Source organism: Bufo gargarizans, chromosome 1, assembly GCF_014858855.1.
Source record: "Bufo gargarizans isolate SCDJY-AF-19 chromosome 1, ASM1485885v1, whole genome shotgun sequence".
NCBI lineage: Eukaryota > Metazoa > Chordata > Amphibia > Anura > Bufonidae > Bufo > Bufo gargarizans.
This window is the reverse complement of record NC_058080.1, coordinates 730237212-730259903: the sequence shown is the minus strand read 5'-3', so window position 1 is coordinate 730259903 and position 22692 is coordinate 730237212. Positions and strand designations below refer to the sequence as shown.

General features: G+C 45.5%; 2 protein-coding genes across 2 annotated transcripts in view; one reads left to right on the top strand and one right to left on the bottom strand.

The window, feature by feature from the left end:
• The window catches only part of ADAMTS12 (ADAM metallopeptidase with thrombospondin type 1 motif 12), a 584548-nt gene extending 566502 nt beyond the window's left edge, over nucleotides 1-18046 (top strand). Inside the window, exon 24 of the mRNA XM_044276409.1 lies at nucleotides 17947-18046. Within this exon, the coding sequence (XP_044132344.1) occupies nucleotides 17947-17993 (47 nt within the window). The 3' untranslated portion in view covers nucleotides 17994-18046. The remainder of the gene's footprint in view (nucleotides 1-17946) is intronic.
• TARS1 (threonyl-tRNA synthetase 1) overlaps nucleotides 11254-22692 on the bottom strand; it is a 34994-nt gene continuing 23555 nt past the window's right edge. Inside the window, exons 10-19 of the mRNA XM_044276410.1 lie at nucleotides 22075-22173; nucleotides 20398-20564; nucleotides 19442-19604; nucleotides 18241-18378; nucleotides 18018-18095; nucleotides 15215-15315; nucleotides 15022-15126; nucleotides 13957-14029; nucleotides 13172-13286; nucleotides 11254-11797 (exon numbers count right to left, since the gene is read on the bottom strand). Coding sequence (XP_044132345.1) covers nucleotides 11649-11797; nucleotides 13172-13286; nucleotides 13957-14029; nucleotides 15022-15126; nucleotides 15215-15315; nucleotides 18018-18095; nucleotides 18241-18378; nucleotides 19442-19604; nucleotides 20398-20564; nucleotides 22075-22173 — 1188 coding nt within the window. The 3' untranslated portion in view covers nucleotides 11254-11648. The remainder of the gene's footprint in view (nucleotides 11798-13171; nucleotides 13287-13956; nucleotides 14030-15021; nucleotides 15127-15214; nucleotides 15316-18017; nucleotides 18096-18240; nucleotides 18379-19441; nucleotides 19605-20397; nucleotides 20565-22074; nucleotides 22174-22692) is intronic.

Sequence of the window (22692 nt, the reverse complement as noted above, 5' to 3'; positions counted from 1 at the left end):
TAAGCAGACTCAGTTTTATACTGACTTTAAAACCAGCCTCCAGGGCAGACTAACTGGTCAGGTGTGCATGACTGCATGGAGATCGCCACGCCTCCAAGATATACTACAAAGAAAAAAATGTGGGGGGTTCAGCCCGCACAACCCTGTATGCAGGTGCACATTGCTATGGCAAAATACAGATACAAACGCAAAAACACAAATGCAATCGCACTCTGCAACCAGCACTCTGCCCTGCCTCTATGCTGGATGTTGAATGAGGCATTGGTGTACATTTTGGCCAAAGCGTAATAAGCCACTCACCACGTCAGTGGGCTCAGCATGCATGTTGGTACTTGCATCCCTGGATCCGATGAAAGCTGTAATGGCACCGGACGGGGTTAAAAGCAGAGTGTGCTTGGCGTGCATGCTGTACCTGCGCTCCCTGGACTTTGTGTGGCTGTCATGGCCCATAACAGGTAGGAACTAGTGTTAGGGACCACTCATTAAGGCGACCTTGACATGGTGAGTGGCTTATTACTCTTTGGCCAAAATGTAAACCAATGCCTCATTCAACATCCAGCATAGAGGCAGGGCAGAGTGCTGGTTGCAGAGTGCGATTGCATTTGTGTTTTTGCGTTTGTATCTGTATTTCGCCATAGAAATGTGCACCTGCATACAGGGTTGTGCTGACTGAACCCCCCACATTTTTTTCTTTGTAGTATATATTGGAGGCGTGGCGATCTCCATGCAGTCATGCACACCTGACCAGTTAGTCTGCCCTGGAGGCTGGTTTTAAAGTCAGTATAAAACTGAGTCTGCTTATATAGCATCTACCAGTAGCCATTTGGCTCCAGGAGAAGTATACAGTGGGCTCAGCATGCTTATTACGCTTTGGCCAAAATGTACACCAATGCCTCATTCAACATCCAGCATAGAGGCAGGGCAGAGTGCTGGTTGCAGAGTGCCATTGCATTTGTGTTTTTAAATTTAGAGGTTGGTAATGCCAGGAGGACTAAACCAGCTGTAAGAGAAAAGTCGGAGTTGCCCCTAGGATGTATATGTCTCTCTATTTTTGTCCAAAAGGAGCCGACCACAGGGCAATTCCACCAGATGTGGCTAAGTGTGCCTATCTTGACATCAAGTGTGACATCTCCAACACAATCTGTTAGATGCAAGTTCTTGTTGATACATAAGATCTGAGGTTTTTTACCATCTCGACAATAGTCTGTAGCGGTTTTCCTGGATTTTAATGTAGGGGGAAAAACCATGTGAGTGGGTTAAAACAAAGGACCTCTCCTCTGGCGATAAGGATAAATGTGTTTCCTTTTCCCATGAGACTAGGAAAGGTGGTATATCTGGGTTATTAGAAAATGGGAATTGGAGTTGGGAATGAAACCTTCTATTGAGTCGTCCTGTCTAAGTTTTTGCAGAAGCTTTTCTATAGTTAGTATAAACAATGAGGGAGATAGTAGGCAGCCCTGTCGCGTCCCCATATGTAATCTCAAGGGGGCGACAAGGTTCCATTAACTTTAACTCTCGCAGTAGGTGTGGTGTATAGTGTAAAAATTGCTTCACTAAATGGTGCAGGGGAAACAAATTTGCCGCTCCGGGACGTATGGCCCACTCACGGAGGGCATACGGTCATATGCAAGAGGCCATAAAAGGGTGTGTCTCGGATGTAACCGGTCTTGAAACTTCCTATAAGACATTAAGGAAAACCTGTCCAGGCCTGGGGTCTTCTCTGAAGGGAAAGAAACCAATGTATCCTTCGCTTCTTGAATGGTAATAGGTGTGGTCAGTTCAGTGGCCTCATCCACAGCAAAAGAAGGCAGCTTTAGGTCTTCAAGAAATCTCAATATGTTTAATTTCCTATCGGATTCAGAGGTTGTTATATTATACAGTGAGGAGTAGAAGGTACTGAATTCTCTTGCTATGTCCAAGGTGCGAGTGAGCGACCCAACCCCCTGAGGTATTTATACGGGAAACAAGGGACTTCTCTTGTCTCTTTTTTTTATCAATGCTGACATTAATTTCCCTCCCTTATCACCATGTGCATAGACTCTGTGTTTATATCACATCATAGTTTTAGCTTCTGGTTCAGAATATTTTTTAAGGTGAGTGCGCAGAGATTGTAGCTCGTTTTGTTCAGTTTGACTCCGAGTCCGCTTATGTTAGGTTTCTAAGGACCTGATCTGAGCCAGGATAGCTAGAACTTCCCGTTACCTCTTTCTTTATGTTCAGGCGCCTAGAGATATCAAAAGTCCTCTCATAAAGGACTTATGTGTCTCCAACACAACAGCCTCCGACATACCTGGAGTCAAGTTGGTATCAAAAAAGTATTGAAGCTGCTGCGAGAGAGACCGAACATCATCTGGGTTGTCCAAGAGCGTCTCATTGAGTCGCCAGGTCCTTTCTGGGCAGGTCCTGTAATCGCAGATGTATAAACACTAGAAAATGATCTGAGAAAGTGGAGGGGCATAGGCTAAGTTAGCACAGGGAGGAGGCTATCATATATGCAGGGCCCGCTTTAGGGCGGGGGGGTGGCAAACTGGGCAAATGCCCAGGCCCCCGATCTTCTAAGGGGCCCCCTGCTTTAGTCCACAGATTGCAGAAAGTTGAACAGTAGAGACTCCAGAGTTGGGAATTTACCAGCTTAGGAGTCCCTGCTTTGACATACAGTACAGACCAAAAGTTTGGACACACCTTCTTATTCAAACAGTTTTCTTTATTTTCATGACTATGAAAATTGTACATTCACACTGAAGGCATCAAAACTATGAATTAACACATGTGGAATTATATACATAACAAAAAAGTGTGAAACAACTGAAAAAATTTCATATTCTAGGTTCTTCAAAGTAGCCACCTTTTGCTTTAATTACTGCTTTGCACACTCTTGGCATTCTCTTGATGAGCTTCAAGAGGTAGTCACCTGAAATGCTTTTCACTTCACAGGTGTGCCCTGTCAGGTTTAATAAGTGGGATTTCTTGCCTTATAAATGGGGTTGGGACCATCAGTTGCGTTGTGGAGAAGTCAGGTGGATACACAGCTGATATTCTAACAGTCTATTTAGTAGGACTTTGTATTATGGCAAGAAAAAAGCAGCTAAGTAAATAAAAACGAGTGGCCATCATTACTTTAAGAAATGAAGGTCAGTCAGTCCGAAAAATTGGGAAAACTTTGAAAGTGTCCCCAAGTGCAGTCATAAAAACCATCAAGTGCTACAAAGAAAACTGGCTCACATGCGGACCGCCCGAGGAAAGGAAGACCAAGAGTCACCTCGGAGCGGAGGATAAGTTCATCCGAGTCACCAGCCTCAAAAATCGCAGGTTAACAGCAGCTCAGATTAGAGACATGGTCAATGCCACAAAGATTTCTAGCAGCAGACACATCTCTAGAACAACTGTTAAGAGGAAACTGTGTGAATCAGGCCTTCATGGTAGAATATCTGCTAGGAAACCACTGCTAAGGACAGGCAACAAGCAGAAGAGACTTGTTTGGGCTAAAGAACACAAGGAATGGACATTGGACCAGTGGAAATCTGTGCTTTGGTCTGATGAGTCCAAATTTGAGATCTTTGGTTCCAACCACCGTGTCTTTGTGTGACGCAGAAAAGGTGAACGGATGGACTCTACATGCCTGGTTCCCACCGTGAAGCATGGAGGAGGAGGTGTGATGGTGTGGGGATGCTTTGCTGGTGACACTGTTGGGGATTTATTCAAAATTGAAGGCATACTGAACCAGCATGGCTACCACAGCATCTTGCAGCAGCATGCTATTCCATCTGGTTTGCGTTTAGTTGGACCATCATTTATTTTTCAACAGGACAATGACCCCAAACACACCTCCAGGCTGTGTAAGGGCTATTTGACCATGAAGGAGAGTGATGGGGTGCTGCGCCAGATGACCTGGCCTCCACAGTCTCCGGACCTGAACCGAATCGAGATGGTTTGGGGTGAGCTGGACCGCAGAGTGAAGGCAAAAGGGCCAACAAGTGCTAAGCATCTCTGGGAACTCCTTCAAGACTGTTGGAAGACCATTTCAGGTGACTACCTCTTGAAGCTCATCAAGAGAATGCCAAGAGTGTGCAAAGCAGTAATCAAAGCAAAAGGTGGCTACTTTGAAGAACCTAGAATATGACATATTTTCAGTTGTTTCACACTTTTTTGTTATGTATATAATTCCACATGTGTTAATTCATAGTTTTGATGCCTTCGGTGTGAATCTACAATTTTCATAGTCATGAAAATAAAGAAAACTCTTTGAATGAGAAGGTGCGTCCAAACTTTTGGTCTGTACTGTATGTGTATATAAAACAAACAAGATATGCTTTACCTGCAGACTGTCAGCTTTAATTTGAGGGCATTGACATCCAAATCAGGTGAACGGTGTAGGAATTACAACAGTTTGCATATGTGCCTTCCACTTGTTGAGGGACCAAAAGTAAGAGGACAAGTGGCTTCTCAGCTGTTCCATGGCCAGGTGTGTGTTATTCCCTCATTATCCCAATTACAATGAGCAGATAAAAGGTCCAGAGTTCATTTCCAGTCTGCTATTTGCATTTGGAATCTGTTGCTGTCAACTCTCAAGATGAGATCCAAAGAGCTGTCACTATCAGTGAAGCAAGCCATCATTAGGCTAAAAAAAAAAAAAAAAACATCAGAGAGATAGCAAAAACCATTAGGCGTGGCCAAAACAACTGTTTGGAACATTCTTAAAAAGAAGGAACGCACCGGTGAGCTCAGCAACACCAAGAGACCCGGAAGACCACGGAATACAGCTGTGGTGGATGAGCGAAGAATTCTTTCCCTGGTGAAGAAAACACCCTTCTCAACAGTTGGCCAGATCAAGAACACTCTCCAGGAGGTAGGTGTATGTGTGTCAAAGTCAACAATCAAGAGAAGACTTCACCAGAGTGAATACAGAGGGTTCACCACAAGATGTAAACCATTTATTTATGGACCTGACTGTATATATGGAGTCAGTGTTTTTGAACATGAAAGTGGTATTTCCAAGCGTGGTCATTATTAGAGATGAGTGAATTTCCACTTATGAAATTCGTTCACACTTTGTTTAGTGGTAAAAGGAGAATTGCGTTATGGATTCTATTACCACGGACCATAACGCAATTCTATGACGGAATGCATAATGGAATGCCTTTAGAGACATTCCGTTATTCATTCCATCATAATAGAAGTCTATGGGCTGCAAAACGGATCCTTTCCGTTTCCGTTATGCAGGGGAGGGTGCAATGCTCTGTGGATTTGCTTCACTACTATTTTAGAAGCTCAGCCCTGAGTAATAAAGTAAATATCTGCTGCGCCACTCCGTTCAGGGTTTTGGCGCCATACAGCTCAGGGAGTCCTTTGATTCTAATGTTCTTGCATCTACTGTTTTCCATATCTTCAATTAAAGTAAAAGCCTTATTCAGTTGAGTTTCTTGGGCTCTAATCACGTGTCCCGCCAAATCACAGGTAATAAGCGAGTCTGACATTACCGATTCTATGTGGTCGATCCGGTGACCTATTGTTTTCAGTTCACTTTTAATCTCTAAACGGTCCTGGATCACTGGATTTAGGGCTTGTAATATGGTCTTTTTCAGGAAAGCTTTAGTGATCGTCTCATGGTCTCCTGTAGCAGCCTCCATGCTCCTCGTGTCGTCTTCTACCTCAGTGGCGGGAAGCGGCGCCATTTTATGTTGCCGCCTTTTTATCCTTTTTACATGCAATAGAAGATAGTGAACTCGCTATAATCATTCCCCAAACAACACCAGTTGCATGCAGAATTCCAGTTAGGGAGAAGCAATGGTGATGCCGTTAGACAAGTTATTTAATGTACCTTGAGAAATGCTGATAGAGGTCAAAGGAAAATACTATCTCCAGCTCTGTAATGCATGTCGGACAACCAGGAAAAGACTGCAGGAAACAGGATGTGAGGTTGCAGAGGGGGAGGAGTTAAAAAAGTGTTAAAGATGTGTGAATTTTATTCTATATTTTGTATATCTAGGATTGTAATGAGTTAACTTTTTCTACTTCCAAGTGCCCACCCACCCCCCTCTTTGTTTCAAGACTGGAGAGGAGAGAGAGGGGGGCAAAGAGCTGTGCTGTGAGAAGTGTCTGATTTCCCATCTTTCTACAGGTGTCCCATAGAGTGTGGTGGAATGCGTAAGCCAATCATATGGCTTGATGATATGTGTATATTATTCACTGCCTATAGAGAAGCACCTCTTTGAAGTGTCACATATGACGTAGACAGTATTCTTGTTAGAATAAACTCCATTACAAAATGGCGATGGTAACCAAATGTTTACATTAGTTCACATTCCAAAGTAGGACCCAGTGCGCAGAAGCCAGGGTGCTATCTCCTCTCTCTTATCTCTTCTTCCTTTTTGACCAACGCAACAATGTTTTAGCCTCAATGAGGACTGCCCTCTTCTGAAGATGTATATACGCTTACCCCCATGTAATTAAAGTTAGAGATTGCTTTGACCAACTTCTGTGTCAGTGTCTAGTCTCTCAGCCACGCGTGGATATTAACCCCTGGGGGGGGTACATTGATTTGGAACACCAGAGTGTATCTTAAATGCCCTAATTTAGGGTGGTTTTAACAAAAGAAATGACATAATGAAATACAACTATAGATAACTTCATAAAACGATATATGACAGTGGCCCCTAGGTGGCAGTAAAGTACACTAAGTAGAGTGGATAACAAAATAACATTGAATACAATAAATTCTAGTTGAAAACCATAGCTGGTACGGAACAAGGGTCTATTTTTTTTTGCAATAAATCAGCGAGAAGACGATCACTCACCCATCTAATCCACTCTGCGCCTTAATAGTCAGTTTTATTGATGTCATGACCCAGGTGTTTACCCGCGTCTGGATCACAGCATCAGATTAAGTAAAAAGGTTGAGCCTCCGGTAATGGTAAAAACATCAAATATTTATTCAGTCATCTTTAAAATTAGCCACATCCAGATGGACACAGACATAACAGTGTTCATCTATCTGACGCGTTTTGGGTGTGTCCTCTTTGCACCCTTAGCCATAGAATCATAGATTAGTTGCACCAAACACACAGACATCAGTAAAGTCTCCACGTTACGCTTTCCTCCTCTCTATACTGGATCTGTAGCATAAAACCTGCAGAAGCGCTTCTCTAGAGATACCCATTATGTGCTATAGTAATGACGACCATCACTATCTGACAGATGGAGAGGATTCCGTAAGAACAGACATTTTCTCGCCATAAACCATCATCTTCTATTAGTTTTACAGGACAAACCAGCAATGACAAACCAACCTAGGCTCCTGAATAGGGTCTCAAGGTTCAGGGGCAGCTGTGACATTGGTGGAGGGATGTATTTTTTCTTGCTTTGTGATTTTTCACTTCTCTATAACAGTCCATTCTTTACACCTGTCCATACATTAGGCCGACGCAGCACTTTGGGCTTTTTTTAAAATTTAATTTCCCATAGAAATGAATGGAGGGCGGTTGCGCATGCATGTTGCGCTCGTTTACTTTGGGAGTCCCATCCTAGCAACATGCCATTAATGTGGTTGGTGACACAACCCCTTTAAATTTATTATAGAAGGAGGTGCTCTAATGAGCCAGCACTAATATTATCTACAGTTGTGTTCAAAATAATAGCAGTGCGTTTAAAAAAGTGAATAAAGTTTAAAATCCTTCTAATAGCTTTTATTTCCATACACACAAATGCATTGGGAACACTACACATTCTATTCCAAATCAAAATATGAAGAAAAATATATCAAATTTGTGTCGTTCCTCATCAAAAAAAAGTGTATTCTTCTTTACAAACTCAAACATTCACTATATAAACTGTAAAATGTTTGAAGATTTTGCTTTCCTTTGAATATCTTCACTAATATTTAGTTGTGTAACCGCTGTTTCTGAGAACTGCTGGACGTCTGTGCTGCTCGGAGTCACCACCTTCTGGCCCCTGTGACCAGGTTCTCCAGCCCAGGATGATTGGACTACATTCCACAGTTCTTCTCTATTTCTTGGTTTTCCCTCAGAAACTGCATTTTTGATGTCACCCACAAGTTTTCTATTGGATTAAGATCCGGGGATTGGGCCGGCCGCTCCATAACGTCAATCTTGTTGGTCTGGAACCAAGATGTTGCACCTTTACTGGTGTGTTTGGGGTCGTTGTCTTGTTGGAACACCCATTTCAAGGGCATTTCCTCTTCAGCATAAGGCAGCATGACCTCTTCAGGTATCCTGATGTATTCAGACTGATCCATGATCCCTGGTCTGCGATAAATAGGCCCAACACCGTAGTATGAGAAACATCCCCATATCATGATGCTTGTCCACCATGCTTCGCTGTCTTCACTGTGGCTTGGATTCAGTGTTTGGGGGTCGTCTGACAAACTGTCTCCGGCCACTAGACCCAAAAAGAACAATCTTACTTCCATCAGTCCACAGAATGTCTCTTTAGGCCGTCAATGTGCTCTTTGGAAAATTGTAACCTCTTCAGCACGTCTTTTTTTCAGCAGTGGGACTTTGCGGGGGCTTCTTGCAGATAGCTTGGCTTCACAGAGACGTCTTCTAATTGTAACAGTCCTCACAGGGAACTCTAGACCTTCTTTGATCTTCCTGGAGCTGATTGTTGGCTGAGTCCTTGCCATTTTGGCTATTCTTCTATCCATTCGAATGGTAGTTTTTCGCTTTCTTCCACGTCTTTCAGGTTTTGGTTGCCATTTTAAAGCATTTGCGATCATTGTAGCTGAGCAGCCTATCATTTTCTGCACTTCTTTATATGTTTTCCCCTCTCCAATCCACTTTTTAATCAAGGTACGCTGTTCTTCTGAACAATGTCTGGAACGACCCATTTTCCTCAGAATTTCAGAGAGAAATGCACTGTAACCACCATGTACAACATTTGCTGCCTTCCTTCCTTAAATAAGGGCAATAATTGCCACCTGTTTTTCAAAGAATGAATGACCTCACTCATTGAACTCCACACTGCTATTAATTTGAACATGCCCCTTTCAATAAGTGATTGAGTTGCAGAGAATCAGCAGCATGCATGGCATTCTTCTGAGTTTTTGGATTTCTATTACTCTACAACACCGGCTAGTAAATTATTTGCCATGTAGAAATATCATTTCCACTAAAAACAGTGATTGATCAGGTTAGTGATGTCTGACTGCAGTTTTTTTTTAACACAACTGTACCTTCCAAATACCGGAGAGGACCCTCCCCGCTGAGTGTGAAGGAACGCGACTAATGACAATGTCGTACACTGGTTTCTATAGATTTTCCTCTTCATAATCACCTCGGCTGATGTATCCGCAGCCGCTGACACGTGGGTGACTACTTTATACCACTTACGGAAGGCTTTCACAAAAAACACATCAAAGAAAATCATAATGGGGCTTTTAGTGCAGGTGGCGGCGGCGACCATTTACTTATAATTGTAATAACCTTAGACGTGTATTATTTTCTGCTTAGCGTTCTTTGCATTATGGATTTTCTCCCTATGATCACCGGTTCCTCTGTACCGCTATTCCATGAATGTACAAACACAACAGATGGGGATCTCACGATCGTACGCTCTCTTGTTAAAGGGGGTTTTTATATGTGTCCCCTCCCCCAACCCTTCATTTCTATTATTCTGTAGGCGAGTGGTCTTCAACAGGTGGCTCCAGTGGTTGTGAAACTACAACTCCCAGCAGGCTCTGACAGCCAGAAGAGAGTGTCTCGTGTCCCCCAGTTTGAATGGAGCCGAGGTGGAGCATACACGCCGCACCTCTATGCAATTCTAAGGGACGACCGACATTACTGTAGCTGAGCGCTGTGCTCCAATATCTCAGTCAGTCCCATAGAGGTGAATGAAGGGGTAGTGGTACCCCCTTTCAAATGGGAGACAAGAAATCCTGGGGCGAGTTCTCACGGATAAATTCTCACTGATCAGACACGTATCCTGTGTGAAGTGTGATACTATGTCACTCTGGGACAACCCCTTTACGAACATTTGAAAAAGATGTGGTGTAGACTCTGGTGGGGAGATGTAGCTTTGTCATAGGTTGTACACTGGTGGTGACTGGCTGTGTTATTGGGACAAGGGTGCAACCTGGCTCCGTTACTGGGTCACTGGTGCGGGTTGGCTAAGGAATTAGGGAAATGGTGCAGGGTTGCTCTGTTATAAGAGCACTGGTGCGGGTTGGCTCAGGAATTAGGGAAATGGTGCAGGGTTGCTCTGTTATAAGAGCACTGGTGCGGGTTGGCTCAGGAATTAGGGAAATGGTGCAGGGTTGCTCTGTTATAAGAGCACTGGTGCTGGTTGGCTGTTATAAGAGCACTGGTGCTGGTTGGCTGTTATAAGAGCACTGGTGCCTCTAATAATCCCTAACAGACACTACTACAAGACAGCCCTGTGGGCTCGAGTTGGCTTCAAACCTGCAGTTTTTGAACCATTTTTTTTTTAGCTACAATTGGACACTGAGACTCCTCTATTTTTATCCACGTCTGTGCTTGGCTCCAAAAAAAAAAAAAAAAAAATGCATGGGTCAGTCCTGCCTTCAAAATTTGACCAATAGAACTTACTCTATTTGTTAGTACTGTGAACAAGATTAAAGGGGTTTTCCAGAAATAAAAATTGTTTAGTATAGGCTTAAATTCACATTGTCTAAAATTGAACAGAACAATTACATGGTTGCATACCCGCCAATTCCTGGGCTCCTCTTCCGAGAAGCGATGCTGACTGGATTACAAGACTACCTGGAGCATACTGTCCATCGGTAGTCCAAGACACTTCCTACTTGTCCAGCACTGTCCACGTGATCAGTGCTGACCAATCCAAGGGCAGCAGTTAGTGTCGCCCTAACAAATGCACAGTAGGCACCAGGTAATCTGCAAAGTGGTGCCACCGACTTGGAGGACAGAAGAGGAGCCTGGCAATCGGTGGATCTGCAGATAAAAAGGATGGCACCGTTTAAGTGTCCCAATCATTCCCCAGTTACTGCAAATGTTTCTTCTTGGACCAAAAGGTCACTTAAAAAAATATATAAATTTAAATCATACTTCACCGATCCCCCACTTTTCATTCTTCCTGCCAGTGTTTACTCCCTGGACCCTCTGGACATACAGAAGATGACAGCTCAGCCAGTCAGGTGCTCATTCTGTCCATATATAAAACCCACCTATTTTACGGCCATATTGGTTGTTACCCAGGACTAAATGCCACCAAAGGACGACTCAAGGACACTGAGAAAGTAATCATTAAATCAGAACACAAGGATACAAAGCTTCTTCGATTTATTGCGTCTGTAGCATCACTCGGACCCTCGTCAAGATTTGTTCTAACCTACGTAACATGACCAGAACATTGTTCGTGCAGCTTTCTGTTCACTTTCATTAAAGCGGAATCTACGGGGAGGCTACGCTCGTGGCAACTATATGCAAAAATACCTAACAGATAGAGAAGACAAAAGGACAATCTAATAATATAAAACCGTCCCGGAAACTGGGACCTGAGAATCAAAATTCCCTCGTTCCCAGAGAGAACCAGTGCGGACGAACCTTCAGAGTTTTTTTTGTTTTGTTTTTGGCTCTTGGATGATCATTTCATTCCAGCGCAGTGCAAAACAACTGCGCGTGGCATTAGTGGTGTTGGCCCTTTAAGAAAGTCAGGCCTTAAAACTCTTCTTCTGAATTCTTGCATCGGGAGTCCTTGAGCTGGAGGAGCCTTGCGATGGTCTCCTCCACCGTGCGCTCGCCGTGCACCTTGTTGTCCCTGGTGCGGATGTTTACCGTGTTGCTGGCTTTTTCCTTTTCTCCGATCACTGAAATAAGGTGGAGGAAGAGTTTAATAAGAGTGTCTAGAATCTGTGCCCCCTAGGGGCCAGTGTGCGGTAGTACAGCCATCATTATTATACACTAATACAGTACTTTCCAATGGCTGCAGAACTACAACTCCCAGTATGACCTGGGGGTTGGAACAGCTGCAGTTGCACCAGACACAAATCAGTGGTCTACTATTACTCAATGTATAAAGGGGTGCAGATATGAGTCTACAAGTTGTGCCCCCTAGGGACTACTGCGGTGTCCCTTCCTGTGGCTCTCCAGCTGTTGCAAAATCTTCCATGCTTGCAGCTGTCAGGGCATACTGAGAGTTGTAGTTCTACCACAGGCTACAAACTAGGGGGTCTGCTGGAGGAAGGAAAATGGGAATAACGCTTATGAGACTATGAAATTTGAAAAATGGCAGAAGAGATGTACGCCACATTTACAACATTTATTTTGAATGTACAAAAGGTTTTTAAAAATGCAAGCAAAGAACATAACAATGATGTGCCGAATGTAATACTTTTTTCTACCGATCCTAGGCCGATCTGTGGTCATGGTTTCAGACTACGAACCTACCCCTCTGTAGTCGGATCTTGCAGTCATACTCCCGTCAATCCCTTACATCTTCGTGAAATGCATTCATTAGCTTTGCAAGAAGTAGGAGACAGCAAGATCTGACTACACTGGGTTTTGTTTGTTGTCTGTTACCATGGAGACACACAGGTCTGTAGGCAAACCGATTGGCTATTTCAAAGCTGCATCGTTTTTCATTGCTGATGCATTAAAGCGATAGAAGAAAGAAAAAAATGGTTGTCAAAGTGAATCTTCACTTTCAGATCCTATTGATAATTGTGCCCCAGTCTATGCCCGAAATCACAGACCAGGGCTTATGAATTATTAAAACAGGTCAGGGTTCCTCAAATCCAGTCCTCCGGGAACCCACCAGGTCATGTACTGAAGATTTCCTCAATACTCTGCAACTGATTAAACTGTCTTTTGTAGATCAATAATAAGCACATTTATTTCCTCTATAGGAAATCTTCAAGATTAGTGTCCCCCGAGGACGGCTTTGAGAAACACTATCGAGTCTTGCTTGCAATATTCGGAGGAGTTACCGCAGGTTTTGTACAAAAAAATAAATAAAAATCCAGCATAAATGATTTAGAGGGCTACCCGTTACAGCCACCAGGGGGCAATCTGACCGTGATATAACAGGACCTACTGTATACACAGCTACAGATCTAAGGGTCTAAGCTACTGCACGATATTGGGGTAACAGGAGGGATTTCATTGATGCTAGGCTTCATACAAGCCATACAATCTGCCCCTTTAAGAAGTCAAAACATAAACCAGAGAAGAAGGGATCTTACCGAGGATGAAGTTGTACTGGGTAAGCTGTGCGTTCCTGATCTTCTTATTGAGGGTAGAACCGTGATCGAGATCTACATCGGCCATGAGCCCGGCGTGGTGGAACTGCTCCCTCACCTGCGATGTACAATACAGAATATGGATCCAAGACCCAGACGTCACCGCTCCCGGTCATTTACAAACCCCAAGTATTGCGATACCCGATACCACGCCAAAAAAAAAAAAAAAAAAACACACACCAAAAAAAGCTGTGTGCATTCCGCATTTTATGGAACGTGAGGGGTTAATTGGGGTTCGGCGGGTCGCCATTCCCAGTCACTGAGGCTGGGTGATACTTGCCGACACCTGCAGCACACATTTGTATTTAGGGACTCCCTCCTTCTCCACTGTGCCAGCTGATGAGAACATGGTGCTCGCCGAGGGCAGCACGCACCATGTTCTCTTAAATATACTAGTAGTAGTGCAGCCTAGTATCGGAAAACAGGAAATCCGGGTATCGTATCGATCCAGGTGCAAAGGTATCGATTTGGTATTTAAAGTTCGATACCCGGTGCAACCCTACTGCCTAATCTGGTGCCAAATCTCTTCTAACCCACGTATCCCTCCATGTAATGTTCCAGTGCCCGGCCTTACTCATTTGTTCAACCTGAGCTACAGATATAGCCCCTTTATATAATGATTCCAGGCTCGACCTTCCAGTTATGTGATCCCTTTACCCCCTCTATGTAGATACCCACTTCTGGCCTCCCAACCCTAGCCCAGTCATCTGTTCATTGCCTGTTCTGACCTTTTGGGCATAGTCGTCACATGTTGGTCCTACGGGCACCACCATCACTTGCTGAGGAGAAATCCAGAGAGGCCTGTGGGAGGAATACACAAACATCAGGCAGGGAGGATGGATTTCTGGGCGTATTTGCCTCCATATATTCTATGGAATGATGGGCGTCTACACGCCGCACAACTCTCAATGTCTGAAGAACTTATATTACTGATCATTTGTGGATGCTATGAAAAATTGTGTAGACGGCCCTTAAAGGTAAGGGGGTCCAGGACTTTCAAATGTAAGAGGGGTACCCCAACTGAACGGGGTTGAGCTGCAGTACTGGGCGAGCCACCCTTGTATGTATAGCTCTTGGACATCTCTGGAGGGGCAGTGTAAATGCTCAATCAACACTGAAGAAGACACAGAATTACCCCCTATTACCATTGTAAGAATAGGGTGTGCTGCTGCTCCACCTATACTGGAGAAGACACAATCCCCAATCTCACAATCGTGGGGTCCACCCGCTGGGTTCCTGCAGCAAGTTTACATTGTTAAAGCTTAAAGGGGTTTACAGAATATTTTTTGCTTCCCCCCGTCAGCAATGCCTGTGAAGAAATCCATGCTTCCCTGCTCCCTGTCAATCCTGTCCGGTTGTCGAGGTCCCTATCTGTTGACTTCTGCATGGACAGGGTCACATGTGTCGCTGCAGCCAATGACTGATCTCTGTGGGGATACACTCCCAAGTGGCAAGTGACGACCCAGCAGTGATGTACCGCTTGGGCATACATCACTGTCATTGGCTGCAGCAGAGCATGTGACCTCATTGTGAAGAATGGGAAGAGCCACAAACCTCTGGAACAATCAAGTATGGATTTCTCCACAGGTACGGCTGGCTGGGGGGCAAATTTAAGAAATAGCTCTCAGACAACCTGTAGGAGCAAGAGCATCTTAGGCCTTGTGGTTGGCCCTTGCCAGTCATACACTGATTGCCTATCCTTAGGACAGGTCATCAATCGGCCTTAGTACCGATTTTCCCCTCTATGAGATAAATGGCAGCCTAGACATACGCATACAGATACAAAGATTTACCATCTGCCTCCATAGTTCTCGGTCAAAATGGCGATCATCCGCTCTACAGATCCCAGTATGGCGCGGTGAATGATAACCGGCCTCTTCTTGTCGTCACCGTCCGGGCTGCGGGAATAAATCACAGGAGGCCGCATGAGGACGGGAGAAGGTGGGACGCTTATCCGTAACCCTCCCATACACAGCCCCTACTGACCTGACGTAGGTGAGGTTGAATCTAATAGGGAGCTGGAAGTCTAGCTGTATGGTGGCGCACTGGTGGTAACGGCCAATGGCGTCTTTAATCTGGATGTCAATCTGGAAAACAACAGAAGATACTGGTTAATGGATATCAGAGGGCACGCTGGGGGTTGTAGTCACACAATGAACGGCACATGAACATATAATGTATGGATATTACTGGTTCTGCGCTCTGCAGGATTTCTCATCTCCGGCTGTTATAGGAGGGGGGGGGGGGGGGGAAACACAAGCAGCCTCCCCACCCCCATTACCACCTCCATCCACTTTTAATAAAGATAGAACCAGCAGGTCAGACACAGGATAATGGAAAAATCTGGATTTCTCATCCCCGGGCAACGTGCGGCTGGGCACACATGTACATGTCGTGTAGATAATAGTCGCACTGCGCCTCTTATGTTGTCGTAAAACCGTTTCTCCAAAATCCCTCTTCTCCAAGCTCTGTAGATGAGGGACGGCCAGCGACACCTCCCAGGAGGATGTTCGCTCTGCTGTCGCGCTCGTCTAGATGGAACAATGTATTAAGAAAAAGTACAAGAACTGGACTTTTGTGAGGGCAAACGCAGGATGGTGTGGGCACGGGAGCTGTGCCACCTGCAGCAGACATCCTGCTGCAATGGTCATTTAACTCCTCAAACACCGACTAAATGTCATTTTAGGAAAGAGCTGCTGTCACCGACACAATAGTGTGGGGGGGGTGGTCAATATGCAGCTGAGGACCTAACAAAAACCCCAGGTCTGCCATGTATATAAAACTGGCCATATATGCGAGATAGCAGCCGGCCAAACACTCACTTGGCAGACGGTTAGCTCTCCCAACACCCCACGTATGCATGCTTCGGTCAGTCGGGCATGCATGTGTTCTCTATGGGGAGTACCAGGCACATCTGGTGGCAGCTCATCTTGCCTGACCAACCAAATCAGACACTTTAAAGGGGTTCTCATCTGAGACATTGGTGGCATATCGCTAGGATATGCCACCAATATCCGATAGGTGCAGGTCACCCACCTATCTTAAGAATAGGCTCAGGAAAAGTGAAAGACAGCGCATCATGCATGCGCTGCATGCTCTCCATTCATTTATATGGGAGTTCCGAAAATAGCAGAGAATGCACGGGAATCAATGGAGAGCGCACTGTGCAAGGGTGGCAGCCAGTCCTTTCACTTCTATGGACTGCCGGAGATAGCCGAGCCACTCAGCTATTTTCAAAACTCCCATACAAATGAATAGAGGGCGGCCACCCAGCGGCGGCTGATCACTACTCACTTCGGGGGTCCTGTTCTGGAGATAGGTACGGCAGTTAAGCGTCAATGGTGGCAGTTGGTACCCCCCTGGTTCCTTTATGTATCCTCCCTCAGTATATATGGTTCTGCGTTCTACCGATTCCTATATTAGAGCCGGTATGCGCGCTACAAGGATGCTTGTGCCGTTTCTGTCTGAGCTGCCCAGATTGCTGGTTTTACAGGCAAAGTGTGACCCCTACTGGTACTTTATGGAACTACATCAGTCCTTGGTATCTGCTGTAAATTCACAGTACAAAACGTGAAAAGCAGACGCTACCGTATCCTGCTGAAGACTAAACGGGTTCTCCGGGAATTAAGAAAATTAAAATACTTAAATATTACTTTATCATAAATATATTCTCAAATACCTTTCATTAGTTATAATGGCTCGATTTGTCCGGGGAGAAATCATCAGATGAAACAAAATGGCCGCTGTCCCATTAGTTCACGCAAAACCTGTCCTGATCACACATGAGGACAAGTTACTTTACAACACTGAGGTAAAGAGCTGCCTCCTCCTCCTCTCTGCTTGTCAGGGATTAGGATCCTGAATACAGATAAGAACTTTAGCTGAATCTCTGGGGAATTTAGTTCATGAGGAGACATAAAGTACAGAGAGGACGGACAGGACAGACTGTGGTAATGGAGACAAGTGCTGCTGCTCATCAGCCTCACCTCACCCTCCTCTCATGTCTCATCATCTCCTCCATTCCCACAGAGATTCACCTGTATTCAGGATCATGATTCCTGACAAGCAGAGAGAAGGATGAGGCAGCACTATGGCTCATTTTATTGAAGTAACTAGTCCTGCTGTGTGATTAGGACAGGTTTTGTGTGAACTAATAGGACGGCGGCCATTTTATTTCTCCTAATGATTGCTGCCCAGACAAAACGAGCCATTCTAACTAATAAAAAAGTATTTGGGAATATATTTATAATAAAGCAATATTTAAGTATTTTCATTTTCTTAATTCCCGGAAAACCCCTTTAAGGAAACAGTTTTTTTATTTTTTAAATCTCCACATTCCAAAAGCCAGGACTTTTTCTCCATGCAAGGCTTGTTTTCTGAGACAAATTATACTTTTCATTGTTTTTTTTGGAAGGCAGGAAGAACAAAAACCAGCAGTTCTGGCATTGTTTTTCAGTATTTTTTATGACTTTCCCAAAGAGCATAATAAATAACAATAATCTTATAGTTTGGGTTATAATTAAGCATTTTCATGGAAAAAAAAAAAAGCAAAGCCTTTATTTTTTATTTTTTAACAGGCTTTTGGTTCTGGCAACTACATGATCCTGATTGTATTCTTTTAATTTTTAATTTTTTTATTTTATATATATTATTTTAATTTTATATAACCCCAAAAAATGTATGCGCAATTGGTAAAGCTTTATTTATCATCTGTTTAGGATTTCGCAATGTACTAGAGACCAGTCCATGTTCCCTCACTGATTGATTTTGGGGATGTAAATACACCAACCTTTGGACCATAGAAGGCGCCATCGCCTGGATTCAACACCCACTTCTCTCCAAATTCATTGAGACTGTTTTCAAGTTGCTGCAAGAAGATTGATACACAGGTCAGATGGGAAAATCTGTACTAGAGAAAAGGACCTTCCAACAACCTATCAACAGGGGGCGCTGCTATATACAACTCCCATTGACATGTATGTAAATCCTTGGCTGGGCAGACCACTTCTCACCTTCTCAGCTTGATTCCACACTTCAATGTCACCCAGGAACTTCTCTGGCCGTGTGGAGAGGTTCAGCTTGAAGGTAAAACCAAAGACGTCGTAGACGGCACGCAGGAAGTCCAGGCAGCTCTTTATCTCTTCTTCAATCTGCAATTATAAAATAGAGCGCTGATCACGGCCCGGTAATTGTCTCTTCCTCCGTGGCTTATACCATCTCATTAAATATCATCAGAAATCTGCATATTTTATCTCATTACCAGGGAACCTCCAGCAAAGCTTAAAAGGCTTGGCCCCAAAATATAAAAGTACACCCTATCCTGTGCATAGGAAATACCGGTAGGTATCTGATTGATGGAGGTCTGACCGTGGGGACTCCCACTGATCACAAGAACTGGGGCTCCAATGACCCCCTGAATATTTGAAGTGATGGTGGGGCACGTGCACTGCTGCTCCATTAAAGGGGTTATCCCATCTTAGACAATGGGGGCATATCGCTAGGATATGCCCCCATTGTCTGATAGGTGCAGGTCCCACCTCTGGGACCCTCACCTACAAGGAGAACGGAGCCGGGGAGAGTTGTGGCTGGAGGACTCCGGGTTTCCCGGGGTCCGTTCACCACCAGGCGCAGCTCCCCGCCTCTACCATTGAAGTGAATGGGAGCGCACCGCGCATGCGCGGCCACCGCTCCCATTTATTTCTATGGGGCCGACGGAAATAGCTGAAGCCAGTGCTCGGCTATTTTCAACGGCTCCATAGAAATTAATATTTATATCTTGGAACAACCCCTTTAACGGACATTTCTGGCTAATTGAAGACAATGGTGGAGAGTTCTCAAAGCTTCTGCACAGGGAAATACTGGAGGAGGTTTTAAGGGGGCCCATTGCATAAATTATAGTCGAAAACTGGTTGCTACTTTCTCAGCTATTGGGAGACCCACTGACCATCCCTGTTGTGGCTACACGTGGACAGAGCTCTTGCAACCTTTTCCTCCATAGGGAGTAAGCGGGAGTCGCAGGGATTTCCTGTCGTCGTGTAGCACCCCCATTCACTATTTCATTGCAATCTTTGGCCGCATGACGTATGCTGTGGCCATATTGCTCCAGCCTTATTGGCACCAATTTTCTGATCTCAGACAACCCATTCCGCTATTCAGGCATGCAGGAACGAAAAACCAAAGCGCTAGGGCCATCACCTAAGTGCATGCACGTACCTGCTCCATGGCACAGAATATGTGGGCATCGTCCTGCTGGAAGCGTCGGACTCTTGTCAGCCCCGTGAGGGCACCGGACAGCTCGTTGCGGTGTAGGACTCCAAAATCGGCCATCCTCAGAGGCAGCTCCCTCCAGGAACGCGGGCGGTGGTCAAACATCAAACTGCGCAAAAGATTTAGGGATACACCTTGTGACTTTAAAGTAGTTTCAGAAGTCAAATATAAGGTACAGAAGGTATGTATAGCTGGCTAGAGACAGAACGAAGGGACTAGAAAGGACGACTGGTGGAGTCAGCAAGACGTGGCATATCCAGTGAAAACATCTTTAAGGGGTTATCCAAGATCTATAATGCCCCCCCCATATGCCCAGGCCCCTCACAGAGGTTGCACTTACCTCGCTTCCCGACACCCGCGTTGTTTCTGATGCCGGGAAGGCTGCCACTGCATCTCCCTGTCGCGCAGATGAAAACATCCGGCATCAATGAGGGGATGGCGGTGTAGACTTAGGGGATGCCAATAGCAGGCTGTGACGGGGACGAGCCTCCCTAGTATCGTGGGTGACGCTAGGGAGATGCAGCGGTAGCCGTGCCAGCAGCAGAAGTGATGCGGGTGCTGGGGAGCGAGTTAAGTACAACCTCTGTGAGGGGCCCGGGCATATTGGGAGGGGGGGGGCCATTATAGATCTTGGATAACCCCTTTAACCATGCCACTGGTACATGTCTAGGCAAATGGCACGGTCACAAAATGAGGACAGATATCAAGTGGTCTTGGCATCTTAAGAGTTGTGTAATACAGATGTATCCACTTAACCAGCCTGGCAAAGCTGACGCACAGTAACAGATCCCATCTGTGGTGCCCAGATCGTATGGCGGCACAGGTGGTGATGTGAATACTTTAGGTTAAAGCCTTTGCATTCTGCCATCTGTCATATGTAGAAGTGACCGGGTGTCTCGTACCAGTGCCCAGGGCAGTTCATCGGTTTCAAGGCAAAAATCTCCTTCTCCACTTCGAAAGAGAACATGTTCTCGCTGTAGTGCTGCCAGTGACCGGACGTCTGCCACAATTTGCTGTTGTAGACATTGGGGGTGACCACCTCCTGGAACCCACGCTTCCTGTACTCTTGCTGAAAGAGGAATCAAAAAGAAGAAATAAAATGAATGTTAATAGTTGCGAGCACAATGATACCGCCAGGTTACCTGCACCCCCTCTGCCACGGCTACCCAACACTGGATGCAGCATTACCCCCGGGGGTTACGTGACGTGAGCTCGTTATGGGCATTAAGAGCAGTGGGGACAGAGAACGGTGGTCCGGATCAGAGCTGGGTATGTTTGAATATGTGGGAACTTAAAAGGATTTTCTCACTTTTGAGAAACTAAAGGGGGTTGTCTTATTAGGACAAGGACGGGGTATAAGTGTCTGAGCAGCTGGGGCGTGACCGCAGGGACCCCACAGATTGCAAGGGCCCGTCCTAAGCGTTTGAACGGGGCAACAGACAGGCATGCATGTCCACCACTTTATTCAAATCTATGGAAGGGCCCCATAGAGCAGAAAGCAGCGGCAGCACACAGGCGGGCATGTCGCTCTATTCATACGGGAGCACAGGACCCGTTCTTGTGATAGGCGGGAGCCCCAGGAGTCAGAATGCAGAAAGGGTAGAGGGCGCAGGTCCTGCTGCAGTCACTCGTCAGCACATGGCTGAGCTCCGAGGACGAAGAGAACATTTATTTCTATATTTCTCAGTTTTATTGTAATATGAAACCAAACAGGATCAATGGTAAGGAGGAGATAAAGGGAGGAAGAGCTGGGAATGGATGAGAAATGGCAGCTCTGCAGACCACATCTTTCTGCTACTATACAGCTTGAGTAGAATTTGGCCTGATTTCCACATACACATGCATGCTCGGCTTCAATGGGGAGAGTGGAATAACCTGTTACCAGACTCGTCCTATGCGGGAGGGGAGGACTGGACATGTTAAAATTCTGCATCCTTGATCCTTCTTTTCCCCCCATCATCCAGTGAGAGTCGGGAAATCACTATGTCTAAGAGATGGTTGTCTGATGCCTTCCCTCTCCAAAATGTCAGGTTCAGACAACCTTGTTCTTGTGTAACAGCAACTTAAAGGGGTATTCCAATGTCAGACAGGTGCGGGTCCCACCTTTAAGACCGGCTCCTATCTCCAGAATGGAGGCCCCAGTGAAAGAGCGCACCATGCCTGCAGAGATTTTAGCATTGTGTCACCTTATAGGTGTTCCCTGCACAGTGGCGCCCTCCTGCCCATCAGGCTCCGCAGGGAACTGAATGTCCCTGCGCTGCAGTTATGCACACAGCGGGCATCTGCGATGCCGAACTGCACGGAAAACCGTTGAAAGGGGATGCATTTCTAAAAACATGCTGCGGCGCCTTCATTCTTCGGATTGCTCAGTAAAGAGTTATGCAATCATTTTCTAAGATGGGGATAGCTCCTCTATCCCTGCGGCAACTTCTGGAGGGAGCAGCTGATTGCAGTGCTATTCAATAGGGAGACACACGGAGACACTGAAGTACATAGGTGTAATCAACACTGTGTCCCCTGCACTTCTGTAAGCTCTGGAGACATTGCACCTACGTGGTTCACCCTCTTCTGCTCCTTACCCTGATGAAGCCGATCAGCTGGTTATAGATGAACGCTCCTTTGGGCAGGAAAAAGCAGCTCCCGGGACTCAGTTCATGGAAGAAGAAGAGTTCTTGCTCCTATGTTAGAGCAGACACAAAGATAATTAGTGCTACAATGGTCGACAATTCCACGCTCCCGGCTATTGTGGGCTCTGGCGGACAATTTATTCAATAGTTTTCAGTATATGCGAGTTTAACCCATAAGGGCACAGGCGGGAAGTATTGGCCACACAGTGTCATACAGGAGCTCAAAAGGTATTGGTCGTAACTGGCGGCCAAGATCAGAGGCAACCCTTTAAGGGCAGGCATGCTCAACCTGCGGCCCTCCAGCTGTTGCAAAACTACAACACCCAGCCTACAGCAGGGCATTGTGGGAGTTGTAGTTTTACAACAGCTGGAGGGCCGCAGGTTGAGCATGCCTGCTTTAAGGGCAAGCCTAATGTCGGCCTTGAAGAGGTTTTCTGGGATTATCACAATGATGACCTATCCTTAGGATAGGTAATCAATACAACATTGGCGGGGGTCTGGGGACGCCCACCGTTCAGCTGTTTGAGGAGACCGAGACATTCCAGTGAGCGCTGCAGCCTCCTCGCTGCT